General features: G+C 38.2%; 1 protein-coding gene across 2 annotated transcripts; it reads left to right on the forward strand.

Moving 5' to 3' along the window:
• The first annotated feature begins 1,065 nt into the window (after positions 1–1,065).
• On the forward strand, positions 1,066–26,477 carry LOC129256495 (solute carrier organic anion transporter family member 4A1-like). 2 transcript variants are annotated; one of them, XR_010296553.1, is made up of 13 exons: positions 1,066–1,362; positions 9,117–9,485; positions 11,013–11,502; positions 11,908–12,004; positions 13,086–13,207; positions 13,878–14,138; positions 14,608–14,809; positions 15,465–15,606; positions 16,977–17,140; positions 17,356–17,420; positions 23,549–23,788; positions 24,765–25,329; positions 25,919–26,477. XR_010296553.1 is itself a non-coding variant. In XM_064113554.1 (12 exons), the coding sequence occupies exons 2-12, from the start codon at positions 9,171–9,173 to the stop codon at positions 24,818–24,820; spliced, it is 2,154 nt and encodes a 717-aa protein (XP_063969624.1). In that variant the 5' UTR covers positions 1,073–1,362; positions 9,117–9,170; the 3' UTR covers positions 24,821–26,477. The 2 variants fall into 2 exon arrangements, 1 of the variants encoding a protein (XP_063969624.1); XM_064113554.1 differs by having other exon boundaries at positions 1,073–1,362; positions 24,765–26,477.

Raw genomic sequence — 26,477 nt, forward strand, 5'->3', positions numbered from 1 at the left:
GTTCAAGAAATTTGTTGGATCACCACCAGTGTGCTTTTAAATGGGAAAGCCCTCCTTGCAAGCATTTTCCTTTCTTTGCAGATGTGGGTGTGGGTGCATATGTGTATGCCCATGGATATATACGAATGAAAAATTTGTAAAAAAACAACAACAACAATGTGATTACATAATCCCATCATTGAACCTTATTATTTTCTGTCATTGATAATCAATACTTTGACAGATCCCATAACAAAACATGTACAAAACAAATGATACCAAATACAAAGAAATACGTAAGAAATTAAAAAACAATAAAATATATTATTATTGACTATGGTATTATATTCTAAGGGCCAAACGATTATTCATAATGATGCAAATGTTATTTGTACCAAAAAATTATGAACATTTGAGCTGAAATTATCAAATTATGTCATAATTCCAAAATGTGCATAAATTTGCATAATTAATTAGCTGCAAACAGAAATAACAAATTTTCCCGAATGGTACATGTTATGTGTGCAAGATTTTACAGTATGATGTCTGTGAAAGCGAATACAATTCAAGAACATTGTAGAAATAATATTCTGAATGGTCAGTTTGGCAGCCATTTTGTTTATGCAAATTAGGTGGTCAAAACATGAGAAATCAGCTTGGGGACCGGTCTAATCAGATTCAGCATATTTGAATTGTGTGAAATAGTCCGGTTTCCAGCTTCTACCCCAAAATGCTTCTAAAAGTTAATCTAGGCCTGTTTTTCCAGAATGGCTCTAGTCTTCTTTTTTTTTGCTCCGCCAATGGGGAGGGGGGCGGCCCCTCGGCCCCCTGCATCCGCCTATGCAACCCTGTACTAATATTGTCAAGAAATCTAGCATAATATCCCTTGTTAAAGTCATCCGAGCTTGACACCCTGCGAGTTTCTACCTCTAGTTTTGGGGGCGCATCTTCAGTTTTTGCCACAGATTCCCATCAACCGAGTAATGGCGACCGTGGCAAAGATCGCACTGATCAGTGGTAGATTTTCACGGTTGGTTGGTTTTTAAAGCTCTTTGGTGTTCTCCATTGAATAAGAACAATTGAGTTCTTTTTCACAATCACAATCATACGAATGGTTGTATGCCCAATCTTTTGCACCTATGTGCATGCAAGCACACGAATCGTAAATGCACAAACTCTACCGTGTCTATACATGTATACAGATATAGGAATGAATGAACTAGGTATATATTCGTTATTTGGTGTTTTACGTGTCATATGTGACTATTCAGGAGAGGTAGATCTCTCCTAATGAAATTGATGTTACTTCACAGATCTGAAACACCTTCATGATTTTTATTAGGTTTGCTTCGAAGTGTGTAAAACCGGATTAAACTGCATCAGGTAAGCAATAGCAAATGAAACGCTATTTGGGAACCTTATTTGTGATTTTTGTATTCATCATAGCATGTGTCACGAGCCGAATAACAACAGGAAGGCCAAAAAAAAAGTTATTAATTTGACCTGACTCATTCCCAAGAAGTTCTTGATACAGCTGATTGACATAAGCTTAGTGTATGAATATGATTGGCCATAACACTGATTCTCAGACGGGCAACTATACTGAACTTCATTTTCCAAAAAATGATGAAAAAATATCACTTGTCTTTCGTAACTTTATAACTTGCAGAAGAATACCAGTTCTTCTGGGGCTATTTTACAGTTCCAGATGATGAATTTGGTCAGGTCATGAGCTGTCTTCATAAATGCCGATTTATGTTTAATATGAGATATCCTTTTCTGGTCAGATATGGAATGCCAGATATCCTATCCAATTACCCTCGAATTTCATCCTACTAATCTATGATTTTTTTAACAGTGCTATTTTAACACACGAGTCTATGGAAAATGTTTTACGGCGTGAAACCAGCATTGACCGAGAATATAGTTCAAAGTACATTCTCACTCCATCATATTTATTCATATTCCGGGGGTATATTTGATTTTTTACTCGTGGCGGGTTGATTCATTCATTAGTTGACTCCGAGATGTCAGTCAAGTCTGTCAATGTATGCATTTTACGTTTAAGACAAACATTGCGTTATATAACATTTAGGGGCGTCGCACGGATGTTTTTATTTTATTATTATTATTTTTTAGGGTAGGGGGTTAAGACCTTGAATTTTGCCGACAAGCACACTATAGACCTTAAACTGGTTTTCGTTTCCTTTTCCCCTTTTATTTTCTTTCGTAATTATATTTTCTTAATATTTTATTAAAAGGGGAGTTGGAAAAGATCAGTTATATTCATTAAACTTTTGGTTTATACATGTTTATAAGATTCTTTGTTCTATGATTATACTCGTGCTTTGTTGCGTATGAAGTTTATATTTGTCAGTATATAATTCTTAAGTAATTTGATTGCTATATTTGTAAATGTTGATGTCACTCGAAAATAGAAAAAAAAGAAGATCAAAGAAGATTTAAAAAGAAAGGCAACTGCATCTATGTTTTTTTTTACAGTGATAAACACAATAATGAATGAATGAAATAGGGAGAAAAGGACGATATATCAATGTGTTAGTTCAATAGTTTAATGTTGATGCTATACTGATGAGCATCATCTCACTTCCATTAGGGTTTTTAGGTTTCTATGTTGTCAGCTTTTATAGTCTATAGTTTCACTAACTACGGGCGTTTTTTCCTGCAGGGGCTCATATTGATATCATCAAAACATCTTTGAAAATATCCACTTGTAGATAAAAATTAGCTAAAAAGCTATAGACCCATTTCAAATTTATCCTTTGTTGGTGTAAGCTCATTGGAAAGGTTGTTTGTAATCAAGTAATCCAGCATGATAATTATTATGGAATCCAACAGCGTACTCGATCCATTCCAGTCATACAAGCCCAAACCATGTGTATAATTCCGCTCTTGTTAATGTTAAGAATGATATAGGCCCTAAATCACAAAGGTTGTTTTTAAAACCATCGGTTGAACTCGTGATTTATGCAGATTTCCTGTTATTCCAGGAAAAATAACTGATTTTGGGGGTCAACCGCAAACTAATTGCAATATATATATATATATATGTTACCGCAGTGCATTTCCTTGAAGTTCCCAAAATGACATACTAAAAGTCAAGAGAAATCCCGGCCAGTAGTGGAAAGACGTCTAATTTGCATAAATCCAAAAAGGCTACCATCACGAGAATTTTCATGATTATTGGTAGTAGTGCACAGACTGATCTGATCCAGAAATTCCAGAAATTATGATTAAAGCATTAAACTTTCAGCAGTGTTATATCTTTAGGCATCATTTTAATATTGGGATGTTAGTCAGACGTGACCTCTGTTGACCTCTAGAGGTCAATGATCTTAAATGTCAACGACATTGGAATATCAGAACATTGATGTTTTGCATCATTAGTTCATAAATATGGTTATAATGAAAAAAAACCCCACACATTTAATATTGATTTTGAGGTATCCTGGTATTCTAGATGGACTTTTGTGTATGATAAATTTTGATTTTTGACACTGGAGACCTAGCAAAGGTCAATGACCTTAAAATTTCAGGATATTGACACTCAACATCACAGGTTAGTGATAAACAGGACTCCCGTGTAAAAATTGCAATACAATTCAGTGTATTTCCATGAAGTCCACAAAATGACATATATAGTCCAGAAAAATGCAAGAGGTTGAAAGATGTCTAATTTACATAAATCCAAAAAGGCCTGAGAAGTGTACATGATTATTGGTAATAGTACAAACACTGGTCTAATCATAACAATAAAAATGGCTGCCATCGTGAGAATCTTTATGATTATTAGTTAGTAGTACAAAGACTGATCTCACCATTACACTTTCAGATATCATGATTATAGCATTAAGCTTTCACCAGTGTTATTTAAATATTACCATCGACTTCATTTTAAAGTTAGGATGTTAGTCAGACTTGACCTCTGCTAACCTCTACAGGTCAATGAATGACCTTAAGGCCAACGACTTCTAAATATCAGAATATTGATATTTTGCATCGATAGTTCCTGATTAGCATGTTTATTTTGTTGAAAAATTGTCGAATGTTCGCTGAACATTCCAAAGAGACATTGGAATATCAGAACATTGATGTTTTGCATCATTAGTTCATAAATATGGTTATAATGAAAAAAAACCCCACACATTTAATATTGATTTTGAGGTATCCTGGTATTCTAGATGGACTTTTGTGTATGATAAATTTTGATTTTTGACACTGGAGACCTAGCAAAGGTCAATGACCTTAAAATTTCAGGATATTGACACTCAACATCACAGGCTAGTGATAAACAGGACTCCCGTGTAAAAATTGCAATACAATTCAGTGTATTTCCATGAAGTCCACAAAATGACATATATAGTCCAGAAAAATGCAAGAGGTTGAAAGATGTCTAATTTACATAAATCCAAAAAGGCCTGAGAAGTGTACATGATTATTGGTAATAGTACAAACACTGGTCTAATCATAACAATAAAAATGGCTGCCATCGTGAGAATCTTTATGATTATTAGTTAGTAGTACAAAGACTGATCTCACCATTACACTTTCAGATATCATGATTATAGCATTAAGCTTTCACCAGTGTTATTTAAATATTACCATCGACTTCATTTTAAAGTTAGGATGTTAGTCAGACTTGACCTCTGCTAACCTCTACAGGTCAATGAATGACCTTAAGGCCAACGACTTCTAAATATCAGAATATTGATATTTTGCATCGATAGTTCCTGATTAGCATGTTTATTTTGTTGAAAAATTGTCGAATGTTCGCTGAACATTCCAAAGAGAATTGATATAAAGTGTAGCAGGCTTTGACTTTTGACATTAAAATGTTTAAATATTGAAGCTTGGCATCACTGGTTAATGATTAACTGATCGATATTGTGCGGTAATTAACCTTTCACTTTTCTCAGCAGTAAAAAATGTTGAGATCTGTGATCTTTACCCAAATGATCTGTTGAAAATTAATTACACTGTAATTAATTCTCACAAATACTCTCTGTCATCATCTATGTGGAGCGTCGTGGCCCAGTGAATTAGTCTCCGGACTTTGAAACAGAGGGTCGTGGGTTCAAATCCCAGCCGTGGCGTAATTTCCTTCAGCAAGGAATTCATCCACAGTGTGCTGCACTCGACCCAGGTGAGGTAAACGGGTACCGGCAGGAAGTAATTCCTCAAAAGCTGTGTGCACCGAATAGGTAGCCTAGCTTAGCCGGGTAATAATAGCAGGGCCCGCTGGGAGAACAGTTTTCGGAACTGAAGTGGCTACCATGGGTAAATATACCTTTATTATTATTATTATTATTAGTAGTAGTAGTAGTATAAAATAGCCTTGTTTTTATGAACCAATGATGCCAAATATCGATATTCTTATATCTTGAGGTCATTGACCTTTGAAGGCCCTCAGATGTCAAAGGTCAAAACCTTCAATTCTCACAAATACTCTTTGTCATCATCTATGTTTTTCCCCACTTTGGGAGACTTTCATATTTCCCTATCTAGATTGTAACCTGGGGTAGTTGCTCTTTAGAAGGGAGATGTATCCTACCATGATGCTGGTTGACACTGCACTTTCTCTTCCCATAATTGACACTTAGCCACTTAGTCATATATGGTGACTCTGCCAGAAGTTTAACAGAAGATGTTGCGTTTATCAATTCTATGTTGGAAAAACTAAAATCTAGGAAACGTATTTTACATTCTGTTTTCAGAATACCGCCCCAGGAGCAGTTGGTCAGTTCCGGAGGTTATTATAGATCCTCACTTTCCCGGCCTTCACTCTTAATGTGTTGCGTAAATGACAATTGGCTGATCAATGGTAACACCAAGATAAATTGCGTGGTAACAGTGCTCGAAGAATCATGTTTTGAGTTTCCTCCAAAAATGTGGATTGCGGGGATGAAACAAGCTAACCTAACTTGTTCTTGATGGAGTTTGAAGAACACTGGAGCAAGAACACTACCTTGAGAGAGTCAATTATTTTGAATTCTTCACCTGCTTGTCTTTCTGTACTTGAGCTCCATAAAGAAATGTCGGTTTTCTGGTAGAAGTCTGATGAGTTTGGTCAGATGAATGTCTTCAACGTGTAAATCAGTTATATGAGTTGACCACAGTGTCAGATGCAAAATTATCTAAACCCGTTGGTTAGTTACCTTCGAAACCATCTGCAGTGAAATGAACATCGCTTGTAAAGTATTTCCCAAGGCAAAAATTTGCCTGTTTAGGAATAGGGTGTTGTTCTGTAATGGGACCATCTTTTGTTCCAGATTAGATGCTCAAGTAGCTTGTAACGATGTCAGAGTCGGGAGATAGGCCTGAACATTTCAGGCACATTTGGATCTTTCCCAGCAGTGGCGTAACAGGCAGGGGGCCGGCAAGCTGCCCCCTGGCGGATTTCACCGGGAAAATAAAAAACGGGAAAAGAGAACAGGGAAAAAGAGAGAAAAGGAAAGAAAGAAAGACAAAGAGGAAATGGAAAAAAGGGAAAAGGGGAAGGGAAAAATGAAAAGAAAGGGAAAAAAAGGGGAAATGGAAAGAAAGCGGGAAAAGGAAGGAGAGAAGAACATGTGAGGAAGTACAAAATATCCTGAAATACTAATACATTAGCATTAGCATGATTAGCAAGAGAGGGATATATGAAATCAAAATATATGACTCAATGGTACGGGCAAGAATGGCGGAAAAAAATAATGGAAGAAAGAGGCAACTGAAAGAAACGGGAAATAATTAAAGGTAGAGCCAAAAGCTAAATTAGAAAATCAGAATTTGAAGAAAAGGGACAAGAAAATAAAGAACTTAATATCACGAACTTGCTGCCGAGGATTGAAAATATAAAGAACGGGAAGAAAGGTAGATGGCGTCTATTATAAGCTTACTAACTTTTATGCAATAATGGTCGCAATCACTGGACAAAAAATGCTTAGCCAAGGGCTAGTTATATCCCCCTATATTATGTCTTAAAGTAAGTAAAGCTTTTCGAGGGGCTTTACGCTGGCTAGATTTACCGTAAAATACATTTTAATGTTTACTTTGGCTAAATTAGAATTTAGTTTCAAAATCGTTTTAAAAGGCAAATTTTTTTCTGGCTTGCTTTAAATGTTTCCACATTTTCTATGTTGTGCTGCCTCATCCGCAACTACGTTGATTTATATGTGTTGTGTATGTACCCGCGATTTGATAAAAAAAGTGGCCATCTGCGATGTTTAAAAATATCACGAGGTTCCGGAGGCTCCGCCCCAGACCAGTGGCGGCACCAGGGGGGGGGGGGGGCACGGGGGTTGCCCCCAGTGAGTTGGCCCCCCGAAATTTTGAAGAAAAAAATATAGATAGTAAATGTTGCCATAAGCTTTACAACAACATTGATGGTATTGATGGTCCTTTTGGACCTATATGCAGCATTGATACTGTAGATCATAATACTTCGATATCACACTTGTCCCGCAGAATTGGGGTGAGATCCATTGTTTTGACCTGGTCATATGTCATAAACTAAGTGGTACGTCCTCTCAAGCTGAAATATCGGGGAAACTATCCAAACACCAAATTTCTAACTTTGGAACTACCACAAGGCTCGGCTATTGGTCCTGTATAGGTTACTTCTGGTGGATGACATAGCAAGACATTACGCTATTATGTAGTTATCATCTCTACGCAGATGATACTCAGTTATATATATCTTTTGACCCTATAAAACTGCAGGAGACCTTGAAAATACCCTTGATAAACTACAGTAATGCATACTTGACATCAAACAGTGGATGACGGTCTAAACAAATTAAAGCTGAACGACTAAAAACTTAATTTTCCATAGCTACCTCCCCGAAAAGCGCGTTATAAATATTGGGTATCATTATTATTGTAATTATTATTTATTTATATATTCATTTCCACATAAAAACAAATTATAAAACATGTTATAACAATCAATAATATTACACGATGTGGGGGAGTCACCAGAAGCTAAACTGCTTGTCACTCGGAGATACTCATATAGTAAGAAAACAAAAACAATACAAGCAATGCTCCTTGCATTATATCAATAGTACATATTAATTCGTACAAATTATTATATAGTAAAAACAATAAAGGTGGATGACATTTATCTTTATTATGAGTATTGTAGGTATGTACATCTTTACGAAGTAAAAAGAACGACTCAAATGCTTTGGGAAGAATATTGTAACAGCGATAAATAAAAAATAGCAATATTATACTGAAACATTTTATGAATTGGTAGTTTATTTTGGGGGGGGGGGTTAATAAGGGTGTGGTATAAGGCAAATATTCAGGGTGAGTAATTATACGAATAGCCTGCTTGTGTAAGATATATGAACGATTTAAACTAGTTTTACGAGCAAATTCCCAAACCACATTACATTAAGACAAGTGTGATGGCAATGAGTGATACAAGACCTGAAGGTCCTTCAAGGGATGGTCCGGGCTGAAAATATTTATATCTTAATACATAGTAGAATTCACTGAGCAAAATGCCGAAAATTTCATCAAAATCGGATAACAAATAATAAAGTTATTGAAGTTTAAAGTTTTGCAATATTTTGTGAAAACAGTCGTCATGAATATTCATTAGGTGGGCTGATGATGTCACATCTCCACTTTCCGTTTTCTTGTGTTATTACATAAAATCATATTTTTTTCATTATTTCATACTTGTGTGAATAATATGTCTCCCTTATAATGAAATAAGTTGCATCAATAAATAAATATCAGTTGTCATTCCAATTTTTCTACTTCTTGGAGGAAACAATTTGAATAAACCTCATTCCATATAATAAAATACAAAAGAACAAGTGGAGATGTAACATCATCAGCCCACCTAATGAATATTCATGACGACTGTTTTCCCCAAATATTGCTAAACTTTAAAATTCAATAACTTTGTTATTTGTTATCCGATTTTGATGAAATTTTTGGCATTTTGCTCAGTGAATTCTACTCTATTCATTAAGCTATAAATACTTTCAGCCCGGACCATCCCTTTAATGTCTTTCAGTGATACTGCCATGGGCGTGAAAAAAGAGAGATTTTATCATTTTTTTTATTTTACCTTATCTCATGCATTTTACTTATGATTTATTAATCAATTTGTATTTCAGTGAATAAAGTAAGCATCGTCCACCTGTTCGTTCACTCGACGTGCTGGTCAAACGATGTCAGGTGACGTGTTTCACCATGGACACACCTCACAGGTAGCTTTATCTGAGCAGGATGAACTCGACATCGAACGAGGTAAATCATCCGATCCTCTTCCTTCATCGACGTCAAAGACGGCCTCTTCACCTATCCAGCTCTCTGAGATCAATGCTGCACCACGTGACGGGTACGATAGCGTGAACGGAGTCGTGGTTGATGATGTTTCACCTGATCTTGATTGTGGATGGTTTAGTTGTCGACCTGGGTGGTTACAGCACCTAAGAAAGCCACCTTTTCTTCTAGTTTCTCTTTGCTTCGCAACCATTCTCCAAGTATGTTTGACATTATATGTTTTATATAACAATTTGAGATGCTGTACCCTATACTCATTTGCATACTAAGTTGAAGATCTGCTTATAAATTCAGTATTATTATCTTATTATGTTCATTTCAAATCATATGTCCATTTATCCCCCTCAACATAGTCATATCCAGATTTCTCACATGCATATGTTTGTTCCTCGTTGACCTTTTAGATCACGTACCCCTTTGTGCTAACCGCAATGTAATAATGCGCCAAGGCAAACAAACATTCATTGCACATATACCAATAAAACATGTTTTACCACCACAAAACAGTCTTTCTTTAGAAGTTTTATTATTCATGACATTGCAACCTAAAGCCCGTCGTATACTGCGTGATCTTTTGCGATCCGATTGTCAAAGTCCGTCTATTTCGAGCCTCATATGCACATGCTGTATAAAAGCATACTCGATTCCAAATCGTAATGACGTCATCTTCGGCTGCTACGACTCCGGCCTCAAGCGTGACAAGAATTGTAGCAAAGCAGATCTCTGATTTTAGTATAATTAGTAATATGCCTTACTTGTAACACGATCATTTTAGTTATTGGAACTTTAACTTTATGCCAAATGCAATTTGTTGAAAAATACAAATACAGTATTGTCAGATTGGTTTAAAGGTTTAGCACTTGGCGTTAGCACAATTAGCTTTAGCACAATTAGCTTCCCCTTGTGTTATATAGTCAGAATTCTGAACTCCCACGAGTCCCCCCCACGCTATATTGATCTTTCATATGGTTTTAAATTGTATTTATGAGATTCAACCAATACCTTTTTATTTCTTTATTATTTGAATTATCAATGGAGGCTGGATACCCCGTTCACTGCATTTTGTTACCGACTTATCGTCTACTTTAGTATGCCATTAAATAAGTAGAGCGTTGTGGCCCAGTGGATTAGTCTCCAGACTTTGAAATAGAGGGTCGTGGGTTCGAATCCCAGCCATGGCGTAATTTCCTTCGGAAAGAAATTTATCCACATTGTGCTGCACTCGACCCAGGTGAGGTGAATGCATGGGTACCCGGTAGGATTTTTCCTTGAACGCTTTAGCGCCAATTAATATGGCGGCTCAGCTACAGCCGGGGTAATAATATGAAACAAAGTATCAAAGCGCATGCAGTTGAGTATATGCACATAGTAACTGCGCTATATAAATGGACATATTATTATTTATTATTATTAAAACTTAACATTACCCATGCCCTCATTTCATTATTAGGCCGACTCTTATATATTATAATTATCATCATGATTAGTATCACTTAAAAAAACAATTATCTATATGGTAGTGTAGACCTATTAGAAGAAAGCCATCTGGATGTCGGGAAATAAACAGATCAACTTTATAACTACACCCAATGATCTTATAACTACACCCAATGATCTTATTTTTAAACGATAATTATTCTAATGTGAGTCTCACTTTCTCTTTTGTTTACCCCCCCCCCCCCTCTCTCCCGTTCTACTCCCTACCAACTTATTATTTTTGTATCCAGGGTATGATAGTAAACGGTTTTACCCCCAGCTCTATCACATCGATAGAACGTCGCTTTCTCCTTTCCAGTCAGAGCACGGGTATTCTCGTCAGCGTTTACGATTTTACCAACATCATCTTCGTGCTCTTTGTAGTGTACGTAGGAGGGCGTGGTCATAAGATCCGATGGGTGGGCGTTGGCTGTGTTCTGATTGGTGTATCCGGTATTCTCTACGCTCTACCCCATTTTACAACTCCACCTTACTCCTATGTGGATGCTATCAGCAGTGGTAATAATGGATCCTCTAGTAGTGGGGTGTGTAACCGCGATGGAAGTGGAGAGGATGACGCATGTTCGTCGAGTGGTGGTTCGGAATCGAACCTATCAAACTATATCTACCTGTTCTGTGCAGCACAGGTGGTTGCCGGAATAGGATCCCTGCCTCTGTACTCGTTGGGTCTTACTGCTATGGACGAATCTATATCGAGCAAGGCGTATGGACCTTACTTCGGTAAATACGATGTAAGAAAGAGAGAGAGAGAGAGAGAGAGAGAGGGGGGGTTGGGGGTATAAAGAAATATCCTCAAGCCAATGTTACAGATCCGGGTAAAAACCACCGTCTCATCACCCACAGGAGCCACGGTGGGGCCGCAGAACCGAGGAGGCTGAGAGGAATTACTGTTTAAAATGTAAAGAAAACGTAAAAAATTACCATTGTATTTGTTGCATGGTCTGTCCACTTTAAAACGTTTCCACGGCCCCTACCCTGCCAAAAAAATGATGAAAAGAGATCATTGAATTAGTGAAAGGTTACCTTGTACTATACTCTATTAAAAATTGTATTTTCTCCTTTTTTTTATATTAACCAAAATATCAATCAGTTTAACGAAAGCTATGTTATTTTGATTTCTTGCAGGGACGTTTTACGCATGTATTGTTCTTGGACCTGGTCTAGGATTCATCTTATCCGGTTCATTTTTAGACATTTTCACAGAGATAACCATTCCTGAGGGGTAAGTATTCGTATTCTAACTTAAAATTAAAAACGAAAATGGGATGCAGGGCCCTTGGAACGATTTTTTTTTGTTCACTATAGGAGTGCTGATGTAAATTTAAAAAGCCAAAAAAAAAGGAAAGAAAAGAATTTCACTTCAAAATGGAGGTCAAATTGGTCACGAGAAATTTTTAAAGCAGAAAAAAAAAGTTTCAAAAAAATGCAGGTCATTTTGGTTACAATTTTCAATTTTTACGCACCTTCCAGAATACCTAGGGGTGCTGCCTTAATACACGCACACCCCATCATCCCCGATTGCAAGGGCCATGGTGGGATGGAGAACAAACAGTACTTGTGTATTGGTGAAATTCCAGGGGCGCCGGGCGCCGAGTTTCTTCGAGAAAAGAAATGTTACGCATATCTCACAATTCGGAAAAATGTGCAACGGCTCTAGTTGCCGCCGAAAATTTTGTGACATGAGCACCTCCCCTCAAACTTGAAAGATGATCCCTCCCTATAGGTTGTTAGCTCCATCCCCATCAAAAATTTACTCCGGTGCGCCTAGGTAAAAAAAAAAAAGATTTGAGAGGATGTTATAAATACAGCGAGAATAAGCAATGAGACGTAGCCGGGGTTCAGTTCATCAAGTTTAATCACAAGCTCGCTGTATTTATAGCATCCTCTCAAATATATACTCAAAAACATCGTCGCAATGTATAGGTCCCTGCCTCTCACGATTATAAATATATATATATATATATAGGGGATTGCGGGTGAACACTAACTTGCTATCGGGTTCCGAGGTGGATCAGCTCAATGTTAGCTGCAATATGGGTATCTAAATGTCATACAATAATAATCACCAGGTGAAGTCTTTATTGTACAGAGCTCGTTGATGATATGAATAATATATATATATATATATAATGGTATTTGATTTCGAAAATAATCGCGAAATGTTACATCTGGTCGGTTGATCATTGCCTAAATTCGGCTCTTCCAAATCGTTAACATGTCTTCTCATCTCCCCCTCTCCCCGTTTCTGTCTCTCTGTCTGCTGCACCCCCCCCCCCCGCTCCTTTTCTATCCATATTTTACAGTGTAATGTTATCACCGTCTGATCCAGGTTGGATAGGAGCTTGGTGGCTAGGATTCATCATAGTTGGTTGCATCATAATCCTCTTGATTATACCCTTCAGTCTCTTCCCAAAAGAGTTTCCAAGTATATATATCAACCTTTCAATGCTATTAATGTTTTACTGATGATGATGATGAATATAATACAATATAAGTTTGGTAAAAAAGAAAAAACCAAAGGCCACTTTAACATAACCTAATATTTTATTGATTTCCTACGACTTTTCGGCCTTATTATCTTTCCGTCCTTATTATCTTTCCGTACCACAAATCCGTGTGTCTGTACAAGGACGCTCTCAGCAACACATTTTCGCACACCGCATCGGTGCAGAAACGCCTTTACGCATTGCACATGCGTGGTGCTAAGGGTGTTTTTGCGCGCATGCGGTGCTCGAAAGAGTTTGGTGTTTAGGACGCTCTTGCACCGACACGACGCCTTTTTATTCTTTTTAGTCTGTAAAGGTCTCAAGACTTTTGATTGTACAGGCCCTATTTTGTTAAAGGTCTCGACTGAGTTTTTATGAAAAAGTATAAACATTTTTTTTTATTAAGTTCTTGCCTATATTAGGATCCGCACCCGCAACCTTGCCATTGTAAGCGCAAGAGAAAAGAAATAAAGGAAAATGAAGAAGAAGAAGAAGAAGAAAAAGGAGAAGAAGAAGAAGAATAAGAGTTCCAAGCATAGAAAACGTAGGCTTATCTTTATATATATATATTTAAACTTATTTTTCATCAATGAAAATAATTCCACACAGCTACTGCTAGGATCCGGGCAGAGAAATCTGTCGAAGCTCATGCCAATTCCGGTTTGGACATAACAACACGAGCCGGTTTTGGAGAGCGACCGTCAGACCTTTTGAGGGCGCTTCGCTACCTGTTGACCAACCCTACCTTTGTGTTCACGTGTTTGGGAGGGGTAGCTGATGCCCTCCTCATTAATGGGTTCAATGCTTTCCTGCCAAAGGTCTTCGAGAATCAGTTCTCTTTGTCAGCTGGATTTGCTACGATAGTGACAGGTCTGTGTAACTATATATTTAGCGTACTATAGAATTTTAGAAGTGGAGATCCCGAGGGAACTTTGAAGCAAGATGAGGAAAAAAATATTTAAAAAAAGAAAAAGGGGGGGTTGAAGGAAAGAAAGAAGATGGAGATGAAGGAGGAGAAAAATAAAGAGGTAAAAGAAGAGGCAGAACAAGGAGGATAATGCAAGAGGGAATTAAGAATAAGAAGAAGCAGACAGAGAAGAAGAAAGTGTTGATAAATTATGTTTACTGAGTCATTGATCCTTTCATTCTTACAGACAATTTTTAAAATGGTAAAATCAAATACGAAATCGGTAATAAAGTGAGTATAATGACGATTATCCCGGTATACAATTACAATTTTCTAATATACAGATTACCGGTCATAAAAACTATGAATGTTGATATCTATTTCAAAGTTATTTTTGTCTGATGACCTTCATCTGTTTTTTTTTTACCGTAGGTGTCCTGAGTATCTTTGGAGGGTTTTTCGGCTCCCTGTCCGCTGGGTTCGTACTCAGGCGTTTCAATCTGAAGATCCGAGGCTTACTCAAACTCATAGCAGCAGCAAACTTTATTTCAGGATTGTTAACTTTCATCTTTCTTTGGCATTGCCCCCAGCAGAATCTAGCTGGTGTTACAGAGCCATATACCAACACGATAGGGTAAATATCTAGTGATTTCCACATTAATTGTACCTTTTTAGAAGCAATGGTCTGGGGTGTCAGAGACCGTAGAGAGGAAGGGGTGATGCCGGGGGTGATGAAGACAGAATGAATAGAAGAATGAGAGAGCAGGGGGGGGGGTAGAGAGGGTGTTTCTTTGCACTGACATTACACTTCATTTTTCCTAATAAAGTGCCAGTTTGTATACACTTATAAACAATAATGCAACCTTGTAGTTTTATCAACATGCAACCAGGGCAAATGCTTCAAGAAAGAAGGAACCCAGTCATGCTTCCACGCTAGCTTTCAACATGTTCAAGAAGATCCTGGCGGCACGACATTTATACAGACGGAAATTGAAAGATTCAAGGAATGGAGTAGGATGGCTTATTTTTTATGTTGCAAGCGTCTGTAAAATGTTAAAGAATAATGACGTTAATGGATATCGTTAGTTAACAAATATTTGAATTCTTGATATTTTATGTAGTTAACAAAGTGCAATTCTTGGCTGATATCAATAAATTTGATTAAAGGGAGAACATGGCTCGGTATACAATGAACACAACCCTCCTAACTATCATCATGAGCAATTCTGCTAATGCTTATAAATCCCTCTCAACAATGAAAGTTTGCATATCTGTTTATTATATTACAGAAACACCGGAACAAACTTGACATCTGAGTGCAATTCTGACTGCTCCTGTGCCGTGGAACAGTTTCTCCCAGTATGTGGTGGAAATGGTATCAACTATTTCACACCTTGCCATGCAGGATGTGATGTTAATTCTGGAAATGGGGTAAGGACAGTTCCGATACTTGCTAACATAAAATGTGCACGAATGTGTTATTTTGAAATGATCAATCAATATAGGATCTATTTTACACCTCAGTTGAGCTAGATAGACAGACGTGATGATACAGATGAAGGGTGGAATTGATTTATCTTTATATCAATGACAGATGGAAAAAGGGTATTTTTTTAAAGAAATAATATCGACTTGTTAAGGTCTGTGACGATTGAAAGTTGTAGAAGTCAAGTGATTAGGATATAACGTAAAAAGTAAAAGGTGGATGGTCTACACTTGGACTGGAATATACAATATAGGCCTATTTCACAAGCTTGATTTCAGCATATACGTTTGCTCTTTACTTGGTCATTACTTCCTGTTGGGCCAATCTACATCACCTTATACATGTTATAGCATCGTTTCCTATCATTTAATCATTCTTATTTGGGTGGGTACAAACTTTTTTACTTGATATGTTTATTATTTGCCCTTTTTTTATTTGATTTATTTATTTCCACATTCCATTAACAAAAGTATATACAAGTGTAATCATTTTTTTCTCAGCATAACAACAAATGACATAATGAACAACATATGCACACATACGTTCTAACAATCTAATTGAATATATTTATACCTGATTAATTTTTTTTTTTCATTATTAAAACAAAAGCAGAATATAAATATATATATATATATATACATATATCGACATAATACATTTTGAAATGTGGGAGACCTCCATCTTAAGCTTAGAGCTTGAAATTGATAAAGGCCTCGAAAGGAAAGGGGAAGGGAAAACCAGACAAACAGTGCAATAAAAGAGAGAGACTTATCTTTTATTGCACAAAATAGCAAGAATATTACAAAAAAAGTAGATAGGGAAAGAACATTTCAAATGAGAAAGTCATAATCACAATGTTGATCAAAGTAAAAAAAAAAGTGCAAGTGTGCGAGAGTGCAGTTGCTGGGGGGGGGGGGGGTGTATTATCGGTTGGTACGAAACACACAGAGATTTTAAGTATTATAATTTTAACAGAGTATTTCTCTTCAAAACAGCTTTGAATGAATAAAGTGTAGAGCATAACTTAATGTCAGGTGATAAATTATTCCATAAAGCAGCACCGTAATGTATAATTGATTTGTGTGCTATTATTAGTTTTGGATTTGTCAAATGTTTCATTGAATGAAATTATTAGCCGCAATAAGTCTGAATCAAACATTAATAATATCACATCCATATACTCGAATATCTGGTTTCTCTAAGTTAATTCACTTTTCGTGTAGCTCATTTTCACTTAACTACACCTGCTACTCATTTGATAGGCGTATTCTGAGTTGACAAATACTAATTATTGTCCCTGTTTCATTTACAACAGACCTACACAGAGTGTACATGTCTAGAAGGACCATTGGAGACTGTGGAATCCGGGTTGTGTCAGACATCATGCAGCTATCAACCCTATGTCTGGTCCGTACTCGCTGCCGCGTTCGTCTTCGTAGTCTTCTTCGCTCAGATTCCAGAGCTCAATGTCATCCTCAGGTTTGTAGAGCAATTATCCAACATAGTTAATGTGTCGCAGACAAGCTAGAATTATGGCTCAAATTCTCCCTTTAAAATTAGATGTTACCATGGTTACAGAAATCAACAAATTTATTATTTCATTTTCACTCTTGTTATCTGAATAAAATGAGAGCCAAATTTTTCACTCAGGTTATTGATAGAACTATTCTGCTTTCCTATTTTATTGTTGACAGATGTGTACCTGATTCTCAGAGGTCAATGGCTATTGGACTTACTTCACTACTAAAACGTGGACTAGGTAGGACTGGACAAGTCTTGGAATAAATACGTTTATCCAAACACATTAACCCGAATTCAAAAATTGTTGAGTATGCATATTTCGCATAGTGCTGAAGGACTCCCTTTTATTGCGGAATTAATAGCTTTTACATAGAGCTTTATGTAAATGTCATGGAACAAAGCATCCTTGAGCTAGTTTCTTACCCCCCCCCCAGAACAAAATATATCCTCGGCTAAGGTTCAGTCGTGGGCTGCACGCGACTGACCGTCGTTCTAGTAGGATGCTGTAGATTCCGTTGAAGAGCGAGACCCTGGACTTCTGCAAAACAAAATAACAGATCTGAGCCCCGTCTTTAATAAAAAGAGTTACGATTGATCCGATCAAGCTCTTTATGGACATCCATCAATGTCATAATTTTCTATACGTACAGGAAATTTGCACAATGTACTTTGGGGACAATGAGAAGCACACTTGATGGTCAAGAAACCCGGGGGGGCCACTTACATTGACTAGTGGATACCATGCGCGACCAAAAAAACACGTAAAAAGGATGTCTTTTTCACGATAGGGCACGTTACGTACGTAACGTGATAAGGGTGTCAAAAACACAAAAATAATGAAAAAAGGGTATCTATTTCGCTAGGAAAATTACTTGTTTAGGGTCGAATTTGCGGGGATGATAAAACAAAATTAAAATGTTTAATAAAGGATGTCCTTTTTGCCCCAACACTTCGTGTTTAGAGTCCGATTTGCGCGAGGTGTAGAAGGTGGGGTCGTACTAAACCAAATAAGGTAAGACGAAGACCGAAGGACCCGTAACAATAAAACATTCCTGTACTTGTTTAGGGGTTCATTTCAGGAAATATTTGCCAAGAGTATCGTTTTATTTCCAATACTTGTTAAGGGTAGGGTTTTAGACGCCCATACTTGTTAAGGGGTGCATTTTCAGAATATGGAAATTACGTGTTTAGGGTGCTTTTCGAGACCCCATGGTCGCGCATGGTATCCACTCGTGAATTGAAGTGGCCCCCCCGGGTCAAGAAAACAATGAATGTATAAATATACATTATCTAGAAAATATTTTGAATAAGCATGCATTTCAGATGTTGACGTGAAAGGCTCTCCATAGTCGTGGTTGATCGGATCAATCGCACTCGACAGAGATCTGTCCGCGCCGGGCGAGATGATGCTCTGATGCACAGAATGAGCATCTGTCTTGTTATGTAATAACAAGGACACGCTCTGTTGACGAGCGACATGCATCCTTCATTTGCGCTAAACAATAACCAGCTTGAGGTCAGATAAGGTCGCACGCGACAGAGATCTGCCATCGCTGGGCGAGGTCGCCGGGGAGGTCGCACGCGATTGAGAGACCACCCTTACCGTTATGTAATAGATGGACAGTCCCTTGACACAAGAGGCCCGAGCAGCAAGCCATAAACAGAGTCTGGCCAAGGAGGTTTTACTTAATTTGGTCTGACCTCAGCTGAGGAGGACACGCAGATAATCAGGATGAAATCAGTCTCGTTATCTGTGCCAAGGGCTTTGCAGTTTCTTGACCTGCTCATAAAGACTTAGCCTCTTGTCGAGGCCCTGGCGGCTGCTTCCCGAGCGAAGCGAGGGATTCCCTAATTCGCTAGGCCTGGCGCGAGCCAGGGCCTCTTGACATCTGAACTGAATTATATATTCATGAGGAACGTCTTCCTAATGAATATACATGAGTCATGATATTACCGGTCACCGAGTTAACCAATGAAATGTCAGAGCTGTTTCGTTTTGGGTTCGGAATACTATATAGTATAGTAGTCCATTATTCTGCAGGGGATTCATTTAATTGCGGGACACTAAAGGGGATATAACCAGCAAAATGCTACAAGTAGTGGTACTACTACTACTACTACTACTACTACTACTACTACTACTACTACTGGCCGTAACAGACCCATCACCGCCCCGAAACTTCCCGGGAGATACTGCTCAGCCGCTGGTCAGACTCGAGTCAACTCCCAGCAACTCCACCCCAGCTTCCCTCACTGCACTGCACAAGCAGAGATCGATAATCGACGCCCCGGATCGACCGGTGGAATCGCATGAAATATTACATTTTTTCCATATCCTGTGGGTAGATTTACAAAGACATCTCGTCCTTTCAGTGCAGAGTTAATTTCATCGACTTGCAAATCCTTAAATCGGTCAATATTCAGCATTTTAGAGTCATATTCAGCGCTCTTTGATATTTCGTCGTCACTCTTCGCCAAGAATCCAAGGGTCGCCATTCAAGATGAGCTCATGAATATTTAATATGACGTCATAGCAGCTCGCGCTCTCATTGGATGATTTTCACCGACCAGTTTTTGGTCGGTGAATTGGTAAAAACAATAAAAAAACAAAAGAAAGTCGGTGAAATTCGGGTCAGAGCTTCGCTCTCTCCCTTGCTTTGCCATGTTCGCTCGGAAAGCAGCCGACAGGGCCTCGACAAGAGGCTAATAAAGACTTTGCTAACCGAACATGCACTCAAGATCTGTATGAGGCCGTTCTCATTATATACGCTTTCTAAAACTAGTTTACTGGAAACCGATTCAGGAAACCACTTTGGAAGATCGCTTTGCTAGCGTTCTCACTTGATCACACGAAAGTGGTTTTCAAAATCACTTCACGTAAAGCGCTCTTGTTGCTATGGAAACGCTCTCGATCAGTGGGGTGACACGTTTCGCACGAAAATCGAAACCGCAGCATAGGCATTCTACCACCTGTCGTGTGGAGTAGCGCGCTCAAAATGTGCGAAGATCGCTTCCCGAAGAACGGTTGTGTCCTCACTTACGCTAAAACCACTTTAACGAGGCAAAGCGATCTTGAAATCTACATCGCGAGGCGGTTTTCCAAACTGGTTTAGAAGATCGCTTCCAAGACCGCTTTGACCGTTCTCACTACGCGTTAAACTAGTTTCCACTAAACTAGTTTCCAGTAAACTAGTTTTAGGAACGTAGTGAGAACAGCCTCATTGAGGCTGTTCTCACTCAGTTCCTTAAACTAGTTTAGTGGAAACTAGAGGCTGTTCTCACTCAGTTCCTTAAACTAGTTTAGTGGAAACTAGTTTAGTGGAAACTAGTTTAACGCTAAGTGAGAACGGTCGAAGCGCTCTTGGAAGCGCTCTTCCAAACCAGTTTGGAAGACCACCTCGCGATGTAGTTTTCAAGATCGCTTCGCATCGGAAAAGTGGTTTTAGCGTAAGTGAGGACACAACCGTTCTTCGGGAAGCGGTCTTCGCACATTTTGAGCGCGCTACTCCACACGACAGGTGTAGAATGCCTATGCTGCGGTTTCGAATTTCGCGCGAAACGTGTCTCCCCACTGAGAGCGTTTCCATAGCAACAAGAGCGCTATACGTGAAGTGATTTTGAAAACCACTTTCGTGTGATCAAGTGAGAACGCTAGCAAAGCGATCTTCCAAACTGGCTTTCTGAACCGGTTCCCAGTAAACTAGTTTTAGGAACGTAGTGAGAACAGCCTCCTAGTTTAGTGGAAACTAGTTTAACGCTAAGTGAGAACGGTCGAAGCGCTCTTGGAAGCGCTCTTCCAAACCAGTTTGGAAGACCACCTCGCGATGTAGTTTTCAAGATCGCTTCGCATCGGAAAAGTGGTTTTAGCGTAAGTGAGGACACAACCGTTCTTCTGGAAGCAATCTTCGCACATTTTGAGCGCGCTACTCCACACGACAGGTGTAGAATGCCTATGCTGCGGTTTCGAATTTCGCGCGAAACGTGTCTCCCCACTGAGAGCGTTTCCGTTTCCATAGCAACAAGAGCGCTATACGTGAAGTGATTTTGAAAACCACTTTCGTGTGATCAAGTGAGAACGCTAGCAAAGCGATCTTCCAAACTGGCTTTCTGAACCGGTTCCCAGTAAACTAGTTTTAGGAACGTAGTGAGAACAGCCTCATTGTTTTCTGGAATTTCAAAAGGCATCTACACTATGACGAGATGGAGTATTCGTATCACAAAATAATTCAGCTAAAATGACTTAAAATAAAAACGGCAATGGATACTTTACGATATCTTATGATCATTTTTTAAAACTAATACCTTGGTCACATTTGCTCTACGGCGGCCGTACGGCGAGTCGAATTAACAGTCGTTTTAACATTTTTTGTCCAACTTCATATAGGTGGTTTGAATTAAAATTAATAAAACGGCTGTTTTCGACTCCCGTACAGCCGTCGTAGAGCAAAGGTGACCAAGGTATAAGTAATTACCGAACAAAACTTTTCATTACATTGTCTTCGATGCAATGAGTCACTGCGCAATTTATAAATCTTTATCAGGGGCCGCGGAACCGGGGGGCTGGGGGGCTTCAGCCCCCCCCCCCCCACTTTTTTCCAAAACCGTGTACAAAAACGTAAAAATGACCATATGATTGTGATTTTTAGCATGGTCAGCCCCCCCCCCCCCACTTTTGGCTCAGCCCCCCCCCCCCACTTTGAAAACCGTTCCGCGGCCCTTGTTTATTACTTGAGAAGTGCTACCTGGGCATTCTTTCATGGAGCTATTGAGCAGTGCACTAACCATAGAGCTCTATATGCACTAACAAATATTTATTCTCTTACCGTTGCCATAGTAGCATTACCCGGAATGAAAGATGAAGTTTGATTCGGAAACTGGCCATGCCAGCCCTGTCAAGATGTTGATTATGGCACCGACCACTTAGTCTGCTGGGCAAACCCTTCGTTCGAGTTAAGGGTCTGAATGTGCAGCCTACTCATGCCTTGTGTACTGAAGGCTCTCTCGTGAAGGTATTGTATTGGAACAGCAAGTTTTGTATGTGCTAGTCTTTGCGTGGAGGCACACTTGTTGATCAAAGTTCCAATCAGGGTCTGTGTCTGCAGACTACCGACCACTGGCATCGGCAATCTCAGAATGTTGTCAGTAATATAAGTGGGATTTATATAGCGCTTTTTTGCCAGAGGATTCAAAGTGCAACTGTTGATACCCCGGCTGTAGCGACTGTTTTATCAACATTGCTCTGTGAATTCAAGGAATAAATCCTTCTGGGTACCCATACACCTTACCTGGGTCGAGTGCAGCACAATGTGGGGGGGAATTCTTGCTGAAGGAAAACACGCCACGGCTAAGATTCGAACCCACTACCCTCTTTTTGAGAGATGAGAGTCGGAACCAATAGAGACCACGACGCGCACAAAGTACTGACGTGGCTGTAAAAAGCTGTAATTCACAGATCACTTTTATACTGGAAATAATTTGTTTTTGTTGGCATAGTGCTGGTCACTAACCATTACTGCAACAACAGTACTGATAATGAACGATATGATGGACACCCTTCATAATAATGTGCATTGCGCTTTATTGTTTGCCACTGCATTCAATTCAATTCAATTTACTTTATTTCATTTTCAATAGAACAAAGTAATGTGGTCGAAATAATTACAATGAACTTATACAGACAAAATAAATTGAGGCATGTACAATATATGATATTTATATATGCACTGAAAAAACTCCGGTGTTGATTGAACACCAGTCTGGAATCTATATATGTCCACACCAGAGAAGTGTTAAACAACACCAGTTTGGTTTTGGTCTAACACCAGATAGGTGTTTATACAACACCAATTAGTATTAAAAAAGCATCGGTTTGATTCCAAACTGGTGTTGTTTCAATACTTCTCTGGTGTGGACATATATAGATTCCGGTATGGTGTTAAATCAACACCGGTGTTTTTGCAGTGTAAGTAAAAATAAAACAAAACAGAGTATTATATACAAGCAAATATCATAAACATTATAATATAAAATTCTGAGAAAATGTAGGGATCCACTAATAAGCAGTGCTTGTATTGTGTGGATACCTCTAAATGATTATTTTAGAATTGCCGTTGGGGTATATATGAAACGTCAAAAACGCCAAAAAACGTCAAAAACGCCATTGACGAACCTCATATATTAATAGACATCCTAACTATTAACAACAAAAAACTAGGAAAGTGAACCTAAATCTCCAGAAGATAGCCATTTCCTTTGCTTCTAACAGTGTAAACGTATGTTTATCATTCTGTCCCCAAGTTTGAGTGGGAGGGCTTATCACTAATTCCTACTGCAGATTATCTCTCTGTTTCATTCTATCTTATCTAGGTTCAGTTCCAGGACCTATCATAGTTGGTGCTGTGATAGACCAAGCCTGCATCCTCTGGCAGGACGTATGTGGAACACGTGGTTCTTGCTGGATCTACGACAATGCAAGCTTAGCCTGGAGACTGACCGTCATAGCACTGGCTCTAAAAGCAGCAGCTTGCTGTATGTATCTCATTGCTATGGTGTGCTACAGACCAGCTTTAGTGCAGGACAATGAGGTTTCCGGCACAGAAAACAAAGGTGCAAACTTTGAAAAGGACATTAATTGTTAACCACCCACATTGAAGTATTGAGCACCTGTAGATACCGCTGACGTCGGTTTTTTTAATATTGGAAGCATTAGGATCTTCGTCAGAATACACTGGCATTAAAACATTAGAACAATATTGATATGTTTAAAAACAGCTTTATATTCTAAATTTCAAACTCGACAAATTATACACGACAAATCATCGATGAATACGAACTCTGGTCCAGGAGCAGCGGAATCTGGGGGGGGGGGGGGGATGGGAGCTTAAACCCCACCCTTTTTTCAATATAACAAAACGTAAAAGTGACCATCTGATTGTGTCGCTAGCATTGTCGACCCCCACCCACTTTCGAAACCGTTCCGCGACTCCTGTTGATCACAATAATTAACGAGTGTACTTCGTATTAAAGGTGTGCTTTTGATAATCTTCTTCACTCTAAACATTCAACAAAGGATCAACGTCAGATCACTAGCTACTTGAAAGACTTCAGTTCACAATTTTTCCACCACAAATACCACTGCAAAGTTTGTCTGTAACAGGAAGATGATGCGAAAGATGTGATCTTGTACTATTGTAAGGATCGATTAGAGGTCACAATGAAATAAACTGACTTCTTCATTGTACAGTGCAAATAGATTGTATTCTGTAACTAAATATACTCAGTAAACATAGTAAATTTGTTTGCATGCCGATGAAATTAATAGCAGTTTTTCACAAACACAAATTACACACAACATACCAGGTTTGCGCGCGCCTAACAGGCTTCTTGGAATGCTATGAATCCAGTGACCGGGTAATAATAATTGTGAACCCCTTGAACAGTCATTGATAAAGCGCTATATAAATGCTAATTATTATTATTATTATTATTATGGTGCCTTCAGTGGCCATAACTAAGCCACTGTCCTTTTATAAATGTAATAATAACAACAATCATGACAGCAACGACACATTCTTTTCAGCAGCGGATCCAGAAAGAGAGGCCATCGAAGCGACACACTTTTCTCCAAAAATTATTTGACAGATGAAAGAAGAAAATGAAGAGAAAGCTTGTCACTCCAACCCATCACCCTCCTTGACATCAGGGACAGGGGCCCGGGGCCCCACCCTCTTGATCAGCCACCTATACTACCTCTCATCAAATAAAATTAAACTATTGGCGTATTATAGCATTGAAGTATCTACACAGGAGAGATAAGATTGATTAACTCTATAGACACCCTCTCGGGGTGTAACAAAATAACATATTTTCAATGGCTTTATATACGTAAAATATATGATTGCATGTATATATAACATAACATCGCACCTCTTCACAAACCTAGCATTTCTGGCTGTTAAACTACTACTACAAGTACATATAAGTTTATCTCTCCTACTTTCTGTACAATGCAGTGGTATTCTTTACTATTACAGTTGTTGGTGTCTGAACAAATTGCATCATTATAGCTCTAGCAAAGTACTTGTAGCAGAATGGAATAAAGAAAAATACATATAGTGGGAAGGCTATACCGCCTACGAGGGTAAAGGGTTTTAAAGGGGAATCCAACCCAAATAAAAACTTGTTTTTATAAGGAAAAGAAAAATCAGTCAAGTTTATAGGTGAAATTTTGAACAATATTGGACAAACAACAAGAAAGTTGTGAATTTTTAGAAGTTGTAAATATTGGTAATCACTATACTCATGGAGACTTCAAATTGGCCCCATATGGGATGTCATAGTGATGTAAGGCAAGGACTACTCTTCCATGTACTCCAATACATATCATGGCTAAAATGTCATTTTTCCCAAAAGTTTTATTTCAAATTATAATTTTCTTTCATGAGGACATAAAACAATATACTACCTGGATTATATTTAGATTACTGCCCCAGGGGAATGGGTACTTAGGAGAAAACCACAAATCACTGATAATAAAGTACATGGCCTATGGGAAAGTTGTCCTTGCCCCTTGTCATAATTTACTTACCCAGTTGCCAATTTGAAATCTACATAGTATTAGTGATCTCAATTTTAAAGCAGCTATAACTTTCTTATTGCTAGTCCGATTTCTTTCAAACTTTCACCATTCTGTTTAATTTATTTTTTCCCTTCCCAACACAACATTTTATGGCCTAGGCTGGATTCCCCTTTAACAATATGAGGCATATTATAATCGTGCCCCTTTCAGCTCCTGAATTTTGTAAGCTTTTGCTTTTATTCAGAATTGTAATAAGATTACAAAAAAGATATCAAAAGTACAATTATAAAGATCATAACTTCGAAAAGTGAACCTTTGTCTTACATTTGATGTATGGAAAAGCAGAGAAAAAACCCCACCTTTATCCAATCCCATTCTGCTTTCTTACGTTTTTTTTAAATTTCTTTTTAACTTCCATGTTATCTTATTTTGTACTTGTGTGCTTGAGATTATTTTGTTTACCTTAGATAGAGCTAGTGTAAGGCAACGAAAATGAATGATTGTCAAATCTCGTATCAATTTATTAATTCAAATAGAATGATAAATGAATGATTGTCCGAACTCGTATCAATTTAGTATATATATCAGTGTATATAGAATTATGTGTAAGAATATAGGGAATAAGATTAGAGCTCATGCATTTTTTTTGAAATTGTATATTACAATATTAACATTATCATTAATTCATTGTCGAATAAATATAGTACTATCTTTAAA

Source organism: Lytechinus pictus, chromosome 1 (assembly GCF_037042905.1).
Source record: "Lytechinus pictus isolate F3 Inbred chromosome 1, Lp3.0, whole genome shotgun sequence".
NCBI lineage: Eukaryota > Metazoa > Echinodermata > Echinoidea > Temnopleuroida > Toxopneustidae > Lytechinus > Lytechinus pictus.

Excerpts from the sequence above, each read along its gene's own strand:
- LOC129256495 (XM_064113554.1), top strand. The coding sequence starts at position 9,171 with ATGTCAGGTGACGTGTTTCACCATGGACACACCTCACAGGTAGCTTTA. Across the intron at positions 9,486-11,012 it reads GCTTCGCAACCATTCTCCAA|GGTATGATAGTAAACGGTTT; the intron begins GTATGTTTGACA and ends TTTTGTATCCAG. Across the intron at positions 12,005-13,085 it reads GAGATAACCATTCCTGAGGG|TGTAATGTTATCACCGTCTG; the intron begins GTAAGTATTCGT and ends CATATTTTACAG.